Source organism: Haemorhous mexicanus, chromosome 15, assembly GCF_027477595.1.
Source record: "Haemorhous mexicanus isolate bHaeMex1 chromosome 15, bHaeMex1.pri, whole genome shotgun sequence".
Taxonomy (NCBI): domain Eukaryota; kingdom Metazoa; phylum Chordata; class Aves; order Passeriformes; family Fringillidae; genus Haemorhous; species Haemorhous mexicanus.
In genome coordinates, this window is record NC_082355.1 from 2612841 (window position 1) to 2628124 (window position 15284).

Genomic DNA, 15284 nt, shown 5'->3' on the forward strand with positions numbered 1-15284 from the left:
ACTCCTCAGGCTGTGTTTAACACACAGCACAGCAAAACCTGACTCAGCTTTAGTCCAACATCCTGCTGCAGGGACAATTCCACTTCTGCACTGGGTACAGCTTTGTTCTTCTGTCCTGCTGTGGAGATTTCTATCTCATCACTTTTTCATCATCATTTCCAGGTTTTAAGGCTGGAATCCTGATTCTGGCTGTGTGACTGGCAGGATTTCATCAAAGGGCACTGCACAAGTCCTTCATTATAAGGACTTGGTGGCTTTTGTCACTGTCCCATTGTGTCAGGGCTGCTTCCAAGGCTCTGATGCAAAGAAGGACTTCAGAACCCCAACATTAAAGCCTGTGATCCCTAACTGGCTGCCCCAACTCTTCAGGTGCTTCTGCTGTCATCTGAAGGTTTCCACAGCCACTGGAGCTGTGCACAGGCTGGGCCCCACCAAAGGCACAGCAGTGGCAGAGCTCAGGGTTAACACAGACAGAACAATGGAAAAGCCTTTTAAAAACTACCCTGGCTGAGTCTATTCTTCTTCCCTCATCTCTTAAAGCAGCTGTCAGGTAGGAAATGCAGGTTCAGGTTCCCTCCTCACTGCAGTAAATCCAGCTGGACTTGCTACAAAACCCCTGAGCTCCTGTCCCTGCTCCCTGACTGCTCCTGCTGTCATGCAGAATGTGCTTAAGCACAGTCAGAATCCTTTTCATTGCTCTTTCTAAACTCTTGAACAACTTTTTCCACTGAATAAATGTTTCAGTTCCAAAGAAGTGGTTGGGAACCCTACCCAGAGGTGAAAGGTTCTTTTCTGTCAAGAGTTGCCCTTAAGGGAGTTTTCCCTAAGGGAAAACATTTATTACACATTTGGAGCAGTCTTTAACCCCCAAACCAACATCCAGGAGAGAACCCTTTACACAATCCTCACAATATTTTACATTTCTTGAGACATCTTCTGTGGAAAGGATACTAAAATTATCTTATTTTATGACAAGAAACAAGCCCAGGTTGTTAAACCTGGATTAACCCATAAAATGTCTAAGGTCACACTTTCCTTAGGGTTCCAGCCATCAGGACTCCTGGATTTCTTTAAATAGTTTCTCCTTAAGAAAAACTGCTGAAGAAGCCAAGCCTCAGAGATGCTTTTTGAGGTGTTTTATTGCAAAAAGGTGTGGACATTTGCTGGCAGAACAGGTTATCACATTCTCCATTTGACTGTCATCCAGAGGACACTGCATGCATTCAAGCTGAAAGCATAGGACAGTTTCCACCAGGCACCTGAGAAAGAAAAGTCTTCCAAGCAGAAAAAGACAAATTTCCACCTGATCCCCCACTCTGGTGTGCCCTTTGCTCCCCAGAGTTCCCTGGGTAACAGGAGTGGCATCAGCTATGGGCACAGCCAACTGTAAACGTGTTCCTGTGTTCAATAATTGATCTGGATAGTGGATCCTGAAGCTTCAGCTCCAGTTTTGAACAGGAAATTCCTTTCCCAAAGCAGGCAGTGCAGTGAGTTCCACCTGTCCTGGCACCTGCTGCTCCCTGTAACCCAGCAGAGGCACACAAGGCTTCTATCAAAGCAAACCTGACAGCTCTACTTGGTCTCCAAAAAACACCCCCACCCCCAAACCCTCTTTCCTTTCTCTGTGCTCCTTGTAGCACCTCAGCCCTCTCCCCCACTCCCTCCAGACAGCAGACAACTCCCTTTTTCCCTTCCCACCCCCTTGCCCAAAGGCATGACTAATGAATGCATGCTGCAGTTCACAGCAAAAATCTCTCCACACTTGGGCTGTCCCTCCACAGGCAGAACTCCAGGTGCACCTGAATTTCCCCATTTCAGTGCCTATTTCCCACAGGCCTAATAAAGGTTAATCATCTTTGGCAGACAGCAACCCTGCACCAAAGGGAACAAGGAATCCATTGCCAGTCTAACAGGGCATGTTGCAACTGCAGCTGCTCAGCAGCAGGATCTCCCTGCAAGGGAAAAAAAATAAAATATTTTAGAGGATGTAAAAGCACCTTCACAAGTCAGTGCATTAGGATAGATTAGGATGTATCAACAACTGCACTTTGCTGTGGGTTGTAATGGACTTTTAAACTACTTGAACCACACAAAAGCAAAAATTCAAGGCATTAAAGCTGCAAGTCACAAGCAAACAACTCAGGGTGATAGCAGAGCCACTTAAACCCCCATGCTGGTTGCTCTGACAATTCCAAGCATTAGAAGAGCCACTGCAGGTTCTTATTCCTCCTAAATTAATCAGCTGTAGATAATATTGGGGCATTTTTGCTCTCAGAAAGCCCTGGCAGATGGAACAACTGACAATTAACTTCCTTTCATGCAGCATGGTTTTCAGTGCCCCAGCAAAGCTGCAGACTGAAATTTCCCACCAAGGCAGTGGTTCCTCAATATCCAAATCACTCTCTGCAGCCTTGGCAAAGATGGGCACACCTTGTGCTAAGGCAGAGGAGCAGTTATGGCCCCCTGAGGCCCCTGGAGTTATTTTAATCACAAAAGCCAGAATGAACTTGTTTGCCACAAAGGCACTCTCAGTCCCTGCAGCTGGAAGAGTCAGGTTGTTCTATTTAAATCAGTTTTTGAGTGAACAGTTTTTCACTCCCAGAGATGCTGCCCTTACTCCAGCAGGACTATTTTGGTCAGTGACAATTCAACACTCCAGTGTTTGTTCTGAAGCACAGATACCCAAAACTTTCAATGCTAAGCCACAATAACTTGTCACCACTCTATTCTCACTGTGTTTCAGTACATGATATATATTTTTTATCCATTTGATACAGTTCTGAAGGCAATCCAGCCACTTCCATGCTGCTGGACATGCTTTTTCTTTTTTCCTTTTTCTTTTTTTTTGAATACAAGGCCTTTTGGGCTGATCCAAACCCATCTCTGGGAGAGGGCACAGTGTTCCTTGATAGCTGATTTATATCACCCTTGTGTCTTAGTCCCAGTTATTTTTAGAGGCACTGGAGTGGCAGAGGGCTGTGTGACAATGACAACAGGCTGCTGATCAAAGTGTCCCCCCTGCCAAGGCCTCTATCTTGCACTGTACAAATACAGAGATGAGGCACAAGGAATGTCAGCACTAAGTGCAGAGATACCAGACCTTTAGGAGGCATCCTGAGATGGAGCAGGAGGATCTTTATTCTCAGGCTCTGGAGGAGGAGCTGGCACATTTTCCTCTTTCTTTTGTGCAGCCAAAAATTCATGAATCGCCCTCTCTATCTGAGGCCTGAAGATGTGGTTTAGTTTTGGATCCACCACCTGAGAAATAATTCTGTCCACTCCAGCTTCCAGCATTCCTGACCTTGAACAAAGACAAAGAAGTCATTCAGCTCCTTTGAAAAACTTCTCCCCAATCTCCTCCAGAAACTCTCCAGAGCCCTCCTGTCAACTGCAATTAGCATTAACATGGTGAGAACTGCAGCCTACTCAGGAGATCCTTAACAGGGACTTGTTTCACTCACCTATTTCTCTCCCTGCTCCCTACAGAATTAACAACTCACATCTGGTCTCCCAGGTACTTAAATGACACCTTGGCCAAGAGCCACTTTTAACAGAGCTCCTGTGGAAACCAGGTCAACACGAAAGCAAACAAACACATTTTGGCCCAAGAAGAGAAATAAGCTATTCTGAGGAGGAGGGCAGGTGAGAGCAAAGGCTTTTTTTTGGCTGAGTGGAAGGAGAAGAGGCCTGCCCCCCTCAGACCAGGACTGTCACTTGCTCTTTGTCACTTGCTCTAGTCTAGCCAGATGGGAATGAATTATAAAAGGGTATGAATTATAAAAACAAGGCAGTGAGCACACAGCAGAGGCTCTGGGCTGAGCAGCAGGAGCTGAAGTGCCTGCAGGGGCTGTGTCAGGCCCCTGGATGGTGGGGCACAGGCTGTCTGGGAGGGTTAAGTCATGTCTGCAAGGGAGCAGGGACAGGAAATGGAGATGTTCATGGCACTGGGAGAGGAGCCTCAGGATGATGAGGCTGTGAAGGATGCAGAGACAGGGCACCTCCTGCCACCTGCAGGTAACAGCAGCCTGGGTGGGCAGGACACACAGCTGGACACCCCCAGGGCTCAGCCCTGCCCCTCCAGGAATGACAGGGACTGTTCAGACTGCCCAGCACTGGGGCTGTTCTTTACTCTACATTTTGTGCAATACCTCCTCCTCCTCTCCCTGATTAAATCTCAGCAGCTCTGGGAAGCAGTGTGAACTGTCAGCCACAGAGTGCTTTGGGTTGGAAGGGACCTTAACTCTCATCCCATTTCACCCCTGGCAAGGCAGGAACACCTTCCCCTATCCCAGGCTGCTCCCAGCCCTGTCCAGCCTGGCCTTGGGCACTGCCAGGCATCCAGGGGCAGCCCCAGCTGCTCTGGGCACCCTGTGCCAGGGCCTGTCCACCCTCACAGGGATGGATTTATTCCCAATATCTGCTGCAGCCCTGCTCTCTCAGTTGAAACCACTCCCTCTTGTCCTGTCCCTCCAGGCCCTTGTAAAAATTCTCTCCCCATCTTGTTGGCTCCTTCAGGCACTCTGAGGCCACACTGAGGTCACCCCAAAGCTTCTCCTGTCCAATCCCAGCTCTCCCAGCCTTTCCTCCCAGCAGAGCTGCTCCAGCCCTCTGCTCATCCTGGTGGTCCCCAGTGCGGAGTCTGAATCAGCTGGACAGGAGCTGCTGCAGAGATTGCTGTGACAGGGGCTGGAGTCTGCACACAAACCTTTGGCACCCTCAGGACTCTTTCTTTAAATAATATTTAAAGGCTCATCTCTTTCCTGGAAGTTAAGATCAAGATCATCCAGCTCAGTACAGCAGGCACAGCATTTTTGCAGCAATCATTTGGACAGCAAACAGAAATATTTCAGCACTCACACCCACCCATTTCAGGCAGAGCTATAATGTGCATTTTGGGGAGAGCTCAGCCTGCACTGACTCTCACAATGAAACTCAGGGAGGACCACAGAAAGTGGTGTGAAAACCTGAATTCTGCCAGTTCTGCCTTGCCTGAGGTGGTTTATGGCTCATAAAATGCCACTTGTGCAGGCTGCTGCTCACTCACTGGATCACACTCTGCCTCAGCCCGTTCCGTAGCTGGTTCTTGTTCATGGCTGGGTTCCATTCCTGCTTGTCCAGGTGGGTCGAGACAAAGTTGTCAACTTTCTGCCTCAGGTTCTGATAGGCTGGCTAAAAAAAATAAAAACAAACCCAGTTCAACAGCTCAAATAGCTCCCAACAACCCCCTGCCAGAGCCCTGCACAGTGCAGCTATTGTCACACACAGACTGCCCTGCTGTCTGTGTGTCCCTCCTCTCACTCTCTGAACAAAGATAATCCTGTTTTCCCTGAGAACACAACTGGAAATTGCACAGAACTCTCAGTGTTGTAATAATTCAAACAGCTGAGTACATTGGGGCTGAAATTGTAGTGCAGTGCAAACTGTACAGACAGAGGTTGTTTAGGCAGAGTTCTTGTTGTCTGGAAAGCCTCCACTCCAGAATTCCTAGGAAATTGGCTGAGCAATGCTGCCTCTAAACAGAAACTCGAATTATTTGCTTCTGTGGCACTAGCAGAGAAGATAAGAATAAAAATACAAAATTGTAATTTTAAAGATAATTATAATAATTTGAGTTTTATCAGAAGGAATCTAATTCCATTGAACAGGAACTTAACTAATAAATCCATATAAATGCTCAGGACCATGGATGCAAGGGAAGGACAAGAAGGAAACAGGGATATTTCAGAGTTTGATGTGTCTGCTCTGGGTGAGGATGGCAAATCCCAGTACGGGGCTCTGCTGGAAACAAAAGCTTTGGGAAAACAAAATTCAACATAAAATGTTGAATTTTGACAGTCGCTGAGAACAATCCAACTTTATACTGAGAGCCCAAGTCAATACTGGCAACAAATGATGAGGAGTTTGTTGTGGCTGAGAAAAAATTAATGTCAAACAATCTGGGGTCATCTACTCAAACAAAGGTTAAAGGTTCGGTTTGAGACTACAGGGACGTTTGAGAATATGGGAATTTTTGAAATACAGGCAAGGAGCAGTACTGTTCCTATGGGAAGGTGTTTTCCCAGGAAAGCCTGGGCTGAGAGACGAAAGGCTGAGCGCGTTCTGTGCCCGGGGCATCCCCCGGGAGCGGCCCCAGCGCGGCGGGAGCGGGCAGGGCCTGGGCTCGCTGCCCGGCCCCGGTACCTTGGTGTCCACGTCGGCCAGGCAGTCGCGGCGGAAGCCGTCGAAGAGGCCGCGGCTCTTGAGCTGCTCCACGATGATGGCGATGAGCTGCGGGTCCCCGGGCGGCAGCGAGCCGGGGTCGGTGGTGCCGGGCCCCGCGGCCCCCGCGCCGCCGCCCGCGCCCGCCGCGGCCCCGCCGCCGCTCTCCGACATCGCCCGCGGCCTCCGCGCCGGCGCGCGCCGATGGCGTCACCGCGTCGCGCTGCATCACGGGGAGGCGAGTTTCCTCTACACTGATGCTATAGGCTGGGAAGCTTCCTAGAACTACAAATCCCAGCGTGAAACGCGGCGCGGCCCCGCGAGGCAGCGGAAAGGCGGGCGCGTTGCTGTCGCGATGTGTATTGGGAGTTGTAGTTCGCGGGACGGTGAGGACCGTCCCCGCATCCAGCGGCGGCTGTGAGGGGATGGCGGTGCGGGATCACCTGGCTGGGGAGGACGCAGGGCTCTCCGTGTCTCCCTGGAGCGGGCTCAGCCGGGCAGAGGGCCTGAGAGTTCCTCAGCATCGCCCGGGTGCCCCAGGTGTGCGGCTGGATGCTCAGGGATCCCCCTGCCATGATAACAGCGAGGCTGTGACTCGCATGTGCTCTCCTGTGCCATTGTGAGCGCAGAGATCATGCAAACTACGAAGAAAATACATCAATTTGTGTGGGATCGCGCAGTATTTCTATCGGGATGCTGAGACCTGGCTGCCCCCAGCAGGGGCTGTGTGTGCTGAGAGCTTCGCTGACCCGGGCACAAGCTCCACACGCTGGGTTCGCTCCCTTCCCGGCGATGGGGTACGCAATAATGAGGATATTCCCACCCCAACAGGATACTGCCATCCCAATTCAGAGGACAAGCAATGCAGGAGTGTGCAGTCACAGAATCCCAGAACAGCTGAGGGACCTCAGGAGATCACCCAGTGCCACCCCTGCCATGGCAGAGACACCTTTCACTGTCCCAGGCTGCTCCAAGCCCATCCAGCCTGGCCTTGGGCACTGCCAGGGGTCCAGGGGCAGCCACAGCTGTGCCAGGGCCTGCCCACCCTGCCAGGGAAGCTTTGAGGACAGAAGAGGGACAGTGGCAGCATGTACAGACCCTGACACCTGTGACAGCCGTGCTTTGGGGACACACAGGAGCTCCTGCAGAATCCCTCCCTGTGCCCAGTCACTGTCACTGCTCAGTGCCGGCTCTCTGGGGTGGCTGTGAAACCCCCAGGGCTCATCCCGGCACTCAGGAGTGTCCCTGGAATGGTTCCTGTCCCCGCCCGGTGACACTGACCTGGCATCGCTGTGCTGGGGCTGTGGCCGTGCCTGCCCCAGTGGGACCCTGGGGGATGTGTGGGTGTGACTCGATGGTTTTTGACCCTCGTGCTGGTGTCACACGTGTGGCAGCAGTGACAGGACACTCCAGAGACTGCTTAGAGCCAGAACAGGAGCACATTTGATAAAACAGAATATGTTTTGTATGTTTTATAAAGCCAGAATATGTTTGATAAAACAGATCTGCCAGGACCCTGCACCTCCTCTCTGGGTAGTTTTTAGGGTACACAGCCTTGTTTTCTGCTGTGGGCAGGGGAATCATGGAATATCCTGACCCATGGGGATCATCCCAGCTCCTCACCCTGCACAGCCCCAAAATCCCACCCTGTTCATCCTTGGGGCGCTGTCCAAACCCTCCTGGAGCTCTGGCAGCCTCGGGTTGTGCCCATTCCCTGGGGAGCCTGGGCAGTGCCCAGCACCTCTGGGGGAAGAACCTGTCCCAAAATCCAGCCTGACCCTGCCCTGGCCCAGCCCCAGCCCTTCCCTGGGAGCTGTCACGGGTCCTAGGGGCGGTCGCTGCTCGGGGACAGGGACAGGGACGGAGCCGTGGCCGCGGTGCCGGTTCGGAGCGGGGGAAGCAGCGCGGCCATCCCGGCAGGTGGCACCCGGTCCCCATCCCGGTCCCCATCGCGATCGCTTCTCCGTGTCACCCCTGGCAGGGACGTCATGAATGGATTTTAGCCATAAGGAGCCAGCAGTGAAGGCAGAGGGGTGGTTCCTCTCTTGGGACCCTCGCAGCAGCCAGGGAGCGATGGAGGGGCCGGATATTTATTTATTTATTTATTTATTTATTTATTTATTTATTTATTTAGCAGGATTTTCCTGCTGTCCTGGGCTGGCTCCTTCCCGCGGAAAGGCTGAGAGGCAGCGACCTTAAAGGCAAAACCCTTCTGCAGCACAGAATCCAGCCCAGGGTTTAGTGGGGACTGCCCCGAGCAAAGATCCCTCCCAATGAACAAATTACTGGAAGGGACTGTCAGCATCCGTGATGCAGGAGGGGAAAATCCTCAGTGCAGCCTCCGGTACCCGGGATGCTCCGGGCTGGTCTGGAACATCTCTGGGATGATCCCGGCTGCTCTGGAGCTGCCCCGGGATGCTCCCGGCTGCTCTGGAGCTGCCTTGCCACCGATGCTGGTGCTGCAGCACTGCTCCAAGTCCCTGTGTGAGGTCTGTGCCTTTTCCTGTGGGTGGATGCAGTGACCTCTTTCTCACGGTGGCACAATTGATGTTCCAAGGCAGAGCAGAGGGGGCAAAGCAGGTAGTTATGAGATAATGAGGGTTCACGGGTTCTCTTACAAGCTGTGGGGTCGAGGTCAAGCAGTGTTTAATAGTTTTGCGATCTGGAGCAGGGGGGAAAGAGAAAAACAGAGCGTTTAATCTGTTTTATCTGTGTGTTTTTGCCCGACATCACAGCACACAGAGAGCATTAAACTGTGGTGCCTCAGATAAAGCAGCCAGGCCCCCAGGGAGCAGAACTGTGAACCTCTCCTTGAATCACATCCCGATACAGAATTTATGAGATCTGTGAACCTCGAGGAAAGCTTCAGGCAGTTTCCACAGCTCAGGTCAGTAGAAGACTCAGGAAGGGAGAATTTTTGCCTGTTTGCTGTTGTGTTGGAGATGCAGTTCTCATGGTAGGATAAATGTTTAGGCTGAGGGGAAGCAAACTTGTAAAGCTTAGGGAGAAAGGTTATTTCAGGTGAAATAAATAGGAAAAAAAATGGTGTAGAAAGTTGCTTGGATCAAGATGACAATGAATGATTTTTAATCTTATTTCCTGTGTTACAGTCCCCTTGAACCCTGTTCCTGTGGCTGATCAGGGAAATGTGGGTATTTAATTGTAATTTCAATTTGTGAAAAATCTGAATTCCAGTCACACTTTTGGTCACAGATGATCAGAACCAGAGGCCAGTCCTTTCTTTGTCAGTGTTTGTCATCACTGCGTTGCACATTTCCTCCATTCTCAGCCCCCCTTCTTCACCCCTCTCCTGTCACAATCACAAGAGCTGAAAAGCAGCACCTCTTTCCATGGAAATTCTGATATCCAAGGGGAAAAGCCATCTCTGCTACAGCTGCCTGCAAAGAGTTCATGGTTGTTGCAACTGGCTGACAAAGCCAAGTTGTTCCCAAAAAGTGGTGTGAATGAAATCTGCTTTCATGGGTGCTCGTTTCTGCTCCTTAAAGCTCTCACTGAAAACTCACATTGTGATGCTGCATGAGCCAGAAGGTCCTGGAAGGGGTGTGGAGCTGGCAGGGTGAGGATTCCCATGTGGAATAAGCAGCAGTGGAGTCCTGCCAGTGCTCACTCTCATTTGAGTCCTTGTTCCCTCAGCTTCTCATTTTCATTGGGTTTGTGTAAATCAATTCCTGCTGCAGGGTGTGTTCTGTGTGAATCCTCTATGGAGGTGGAGTTTGTTCCTTTCTCAGCAGTGGGGACCAGATTTCCACCTCGGTGTTTGGCCTGGCACGATCCTGCCCATCTCGGATGCTCAGGAGCAGGGCAGCTGCTGGAGAGGCAGGGAAAGCCAACATTCCAGAGTATCTATCCCATGAACTCGGTGCTGTTTCTTGTTGGGATCCAGTCAAGGCTGGATTCATCATCATCATCATGAAGATTTCTTCCTGGAAAGGATGGTCAGGCATTGGCACAGGGAGATTTGGAGTGCCCATGCCTGGAGGTGTCCAAGGAGGTGGCACTCAGTGCTCTGGGCTGGGGACAAGGTGGGGATGGGGCACAGCTGGGACTCGATGGGCTGGGAGAGCTTTTCCAGCCTCAGGGATGCTGGGATTTGCAGTGGGGTGATGGCTGTGGCTGGGGAGAGGAGAAGGTTTGTTCCTCCCTCGAGGTTTTCCCCATCCTTGTTGAAAGACAAACTGTTCGAGGAGACATGGTTGGCAGTTTGCTCTTCCTTGCCCTGGCAACCCCTGCCACAAATGAGAAGCCACTTACTGAGTGAAATTTCTCCCAGCTTTGACCCTGCCAATGATTAAGATGAGAAACCTGGGATGGGTGGTGAGGAGCCTGGGATGGGTAGTGAAGAGCTTGGGATGGATAGTGAGGAGCTTGGGATGGGTGGTGAGGAGCTTGGGATGGGTGGTGAGAGACCTGGGATGGGTGGTGAGAGACCTGGGATGGGTGGTGAGAGACCTGGGATGGGTGGTGAGAGACCTGGGATGGGTGGCTGTGGCCAGGCACTGCCAGTGCTGGAATGCAGATGGAATTACCATGGGCACCCTTGCAGAAGCAAAACCCAGGTGCTCCCAGGCAGGAGCTGTGGAAGCTGCTTCCCTTCCTCCCTGTGCTGGCACCTCCAGCAGTACAGACCCAAATCTGCTTGGCTTTCCTTGGCAAAGGACCTTTTTCCCAGTTGTGTTTGCAACCCAGACTCTGCCCTGCTACCTCTGTGCATGGGAACTGGAAAAGTGTGAGGTTTGGAATGAGCTGATCCAAACCAAGGTGAATCCAGCAGGGTGGCAGTGCACCTAAATTTGCTCCTGTCCTTTAGCAGCATTCCAGCTGTGCCTGCTGACCTTGGACCACGTTTGCCCACTTTTTGTTTTGCAGAAGCTCAGGTGAATATTCACACAGAATACCCTGAGTTGGAAGGGTCCCATAGGGATGAGCCAGTGGAACTCCTGGCCCTGCACAGACACCCCAACAACCCCACCCTGAGAGCAATATCCAACCTCTCCTGGAGCTCTGGCAGCCTCAGGCTGTGCCCATCTCCTGGGGAGCCTGTTTGGAGCTGGGCTCAGGATCACAACCCTGGTCCTGTGCCCTGTGCTGGTAAGGAGAGAGGAGCTGCTGAAACAGAGGAAATGTGTACTTGGGTTTGGTTCTTTTGGTGCCAGCAGCCCCAAAGTTGTGTTTGATCTTTGCCCCAGCCTTTGGAGGAGTCAAACACCCCCATGTTCCCTGGGGCTCTGTGTGCCTCAGGGTCAGGGCCACAGTTTTGAGATCCTGGAGATTTACACAACCAACAGCTTGGCTGTGCAGGTGGCAAATTATTGGAAGAGTTGGGAAGCTGCAGGAATGTTCCCCAGCCCATAATTCTCTCCCAAAGAATGTGCAGCACGCACCCAGCCTGCCAACCTTTTGGAGGCTCCAGAGCCCTGGAAGAAAATGTCTATTCCCTGCATATTTGCCATTTGTGCTGGGCAACATATTACCCATGGAGCATATGCTGTATACACCACACTCTTTCTGAATCACTCTATTTCTGAAACACTGCATTGAAATTTATACTTTGGTTTATTTTATATGTAAATATGTATATATGTGAGTGTGTGCATGCATATGTATTATATTGAAGTGGCTGGTGTTAGAACAGAGATGTAAGTAAACAGAATTTGTGTTCAACATGCCCACCTCCACAGGATGGTGTTTTATTCTCTGTTTTTTTGGTGGGATGTGTCTTGTAGCTGAAACAATTTGGAGCTCAAAGTATCTGCAAATACCAAAGGCAAATGTATTTGTAAAGCTGCTGCAGAGCCTTTCAGAGGAGATGCATGCTGTGTCCTCAAACAGAAATGTCAGTTGTTCATTCTTATATCATTGTTTCCATTATTATGAAAGGCTGAAATCATGTGGTAAAAATAATATAAACATTATTGCCATATATGCAGAAGGGGTAACTTTCCAAACTAGATCATCAAATGAAGCCTTGGAGTGTATCTGTGTAATATAATCCCTTGGAAGAGTTGCTGGCATTTGAAGTTTTCACATGTTTTATAAATGTTTATGAAAAATGCCAGTTGAGCTGATGGAGTCAGTAACTGCCCCTCTGGGCAGGGAAATAGAGGCTTTTTGCTGGGGAAATGAACAGCCTGTGATTGCTCTGGAATGCAGTGTCAGAGATGGGAGTAACCCCAAAAAAACCTGGGCTATCTGTGCAAACTGCTGGACGAAATGCTGTTTCTCCAAGCCCACTATTTACTTTTCTTGCCTGAGCCTGAGAAATTTTCCATAGCACAGATCTCACCATTGAGGGCAGCACTGCTGTACAAAGCACTGTGAGGAGCAGTGTGTGGGGGACAAAGTGCTGCTTATTCCTAATCTTTCCACCTGAATATCCCTGTCAGGATAACACACCCCCTGCTCCTTAGTGGCCCTCTGCTCGTTTGCACTGCTTGTCTCTGCACCATTCCTCCCCTGGCACTTGCTGTAGCTTTGAATCTGTGCAGATTTGATCTTTTCTGCCTCAAACTGGGGAGTGCAGCCCCACATTTGGAGTTTGTGAGCGTGAGGAAAGCGTGACACGCTGGAAGCATTCAGGGATCTGATGGTGCCTGACAGCTGATTGGAAATCCACTGGTGTCAGGAAGGAAAGCAGCTGTTCCCTCACCCTCTGCACAGAGGCAAGGACTGCACTGTCACATCCAGGAGCAATTACCCTGACATCAGAGGATGAAAAGAGGAAAACAAGGAGGCTGGAAATTAATTTCTTTCGCCTCTCTGTTTCATGCATCCATCAGCAGTGCATCTGGGCGTCGTGGAGCTAATTTAAAAGTGTAATTTCTATCCCAAAAGATTGTATTCAGTGTGCTTCCTGCTCTCAAGTGAAGTTCAAGGGGATGCAGCGTGGGGTAGAGGTTATTTCTGCCTCTCTGAGGTGGATGTGGAGCTGGGGTTTCCCTCTTTGTGCATTTGTGGATCTACGTGGTGCCTACAACGTGTTTTATGCTCCACATAAGTTACTCGTCCCTTATTTACAGCTTGCACTTTTCTCCCCTTCTCTAAGGACCTGCAACTCTTGACCTTTTAGCCTGGTAAATTATTTACACGTGAAACAGTGAATCAAAATGATGGCTCTCAGGAAGATGCTGCTGATTCTCAGGAGGAAAAAGCACATTTCTTCCTGAAATCTCCTTCCTCAGCCTTGTTTGTCCTTCCCTCCTCATCCCTTCCCACCCTGAGAAGGAGACACTCTCCTTTTTCACACAGCTGCTCCATTTGCACAGGGAAATGTTTCTCTGCCTCTGATTTTAAAACATCTCCTTGATATTTTGGGGGTGGGGTGAGAGGACGTTAGTTTGATGTCTTTTCATGGAAAACCATGAAAGAATGTGAAGGAAAGGTGTGTGAAACAGCCCAAGGTGCTGCAGAAATCCCAGACTGGGGCAGAGACCAGCAGAGCTGGAAATGTTTAAGGCTCTAGAGGCATAAAAGTTATTTCACATGGAATGGTTTGGGTTGGAAGGGACCTTAAAGCTCATCCAGTCCCCCCATGCCATGGCAGGGACACCTTCCACTGTCCCAGGCTGCTCAGAGCTCCATCCAGCCATGCTTTGAACATCAGGGACTTCTCAAAAAGGTTATTTTTAATATGCTGTAAAGTGTATTTTTAACAGACTGTAAATCTGTTCTTGGTACACTTCTCCTTGGTAAAGCTCGTGCAGATCCTTTGCTGAGAGGTGCTGTTGTAAGTGAGACAATCATGCACATGGGGGAATTTTAGTTTTTTCCTAGAGCTGTATGAAAATTAAATGGAGAAAATCTGTGTTATAGTTCCTGGAGCAAATACCTTGTTCCTACTCAAACAGTTTTATCTGCAGGATAGGGAAAACATCCACAGAGAAATGGGAAACCAAGAAACAAAGTGGATTGAAAACAAAGTTTTTTCAATACTGTGATTTCTTACCAGGGATTTTTGCCCATTAAAGAATTGTGGGAAAATAAACAAGAAGACAATGTTTGAAAAGCAAAGAATTGTTTTGAAATTATCTATATCAGCTCATGGTGGGGTTTTTTGTGATTTTTTTTTAAATCTATTTTTATTTTTTACCTATTTTTCCCTTCACATGAAAAGACTGGTTCATGGCAAGCGCCACCTTTTCTGAAAGCACCCTGGTTCTGAGTCAAAAAAGAAAAAGAAAGCAGTCTGACATGATAAAATGGAGAATTTTCTCAGATTAAAGTGGTTTATTTTCTCAGGAGCATAAGGAATTCTATAATTCATGCATATTTCATGAGGAAAGTGGCCAGTTTGTGGATATTTCATGAGAAATAAAATTTCCACATCATTAAATGGCCAGAGAGTAAAGTGAAAAGGAACATGTGTAATTCTTAGGAGAGCTTTTAAATCAGTTTTTTTGTAGTTTTAGAAATTATGACGTGATTTGATAATCCTGCTGTTGCTGCCACTCAGGGAAAGGTGAGCTGCATCTGCCTGTAGTGACATCCAGGCCCCCAAAATTTGGATAATGGGAAAAACCTCCTTGTGCAAAGGGATTTTTCACAGTGTGGCTCTGGGAGGAATTCTAGGCTGGCAATTATCTCCTATAAATCTCACATTTGAGGGGGAAAAAAACCAAACCAGCCCAAAAAACTGGGCTTGACCATGAAATCTTTGGAGTGAAAAATGTCTTATTTCTTCTTCCCTGTGTGTGAGTGCATAAAGCTGCCTTTGCCTGAGCTTTGTGCTGTGCTCAGTGCTCATCATTTGCCTAATGCAAAGTAGCCAAACATTGCAGCTGGTATTTGAGCTCCTTTTATCCATCTTTCCTCTCTCTCTCACACACACACATCCCCACACCCAGACAAAAGTTGGTTTCCTTTAGGCAATCGGGAGCCCTGGGAGAGTGGCAATTTCTTTGATTGCTTATTGTAGCTGGAGCACTGGAGATAAAAGTTTAATGCATTCTTATTGTCTGGGTGCTTTTCAGTGCTCAGCTGCAGGAGCAGTGCAGCCTCTGAGCGTGGGGCTTTGGGCTGGGCAGATTGGGTGTCACTGCTGCTCCTGGGTTTTTGTTGGTGCCCATGTT

General features: G+C 49.5%; 1 protein-coding gene across 1 annotated transcript; it reads right to left on the reverse strand.

The window, feature by feature from the left end:
• Positions 1–1121: 1121 nt before the first annotated feature.
• BOD1 (biorientation of chromosomes in cell division 1) lies at positions 1122–6382 on the reverse strand. The gene is made up of 4 exons (XM_059860112.1): positions 6181–6382; positions 5045–5169; positions 3101–3301; positions 1122–1952 (listed from the first exon to the last, which is right to left on the reverse strand). Exons 1-3 carry the CDS (start codon positions 6370–6372, stop codon positions 3103–3105), a joined length of 516 nt encoding a protein of 171 aa, XP_059716095.1. The 5' UTR covers positions 6373–6382; the 3' UTR covers positions 1122–1952; positions 3101–3102.
• Between the last annotated feature and the right edge of the window lie 8902 nt (positions 6383–15284).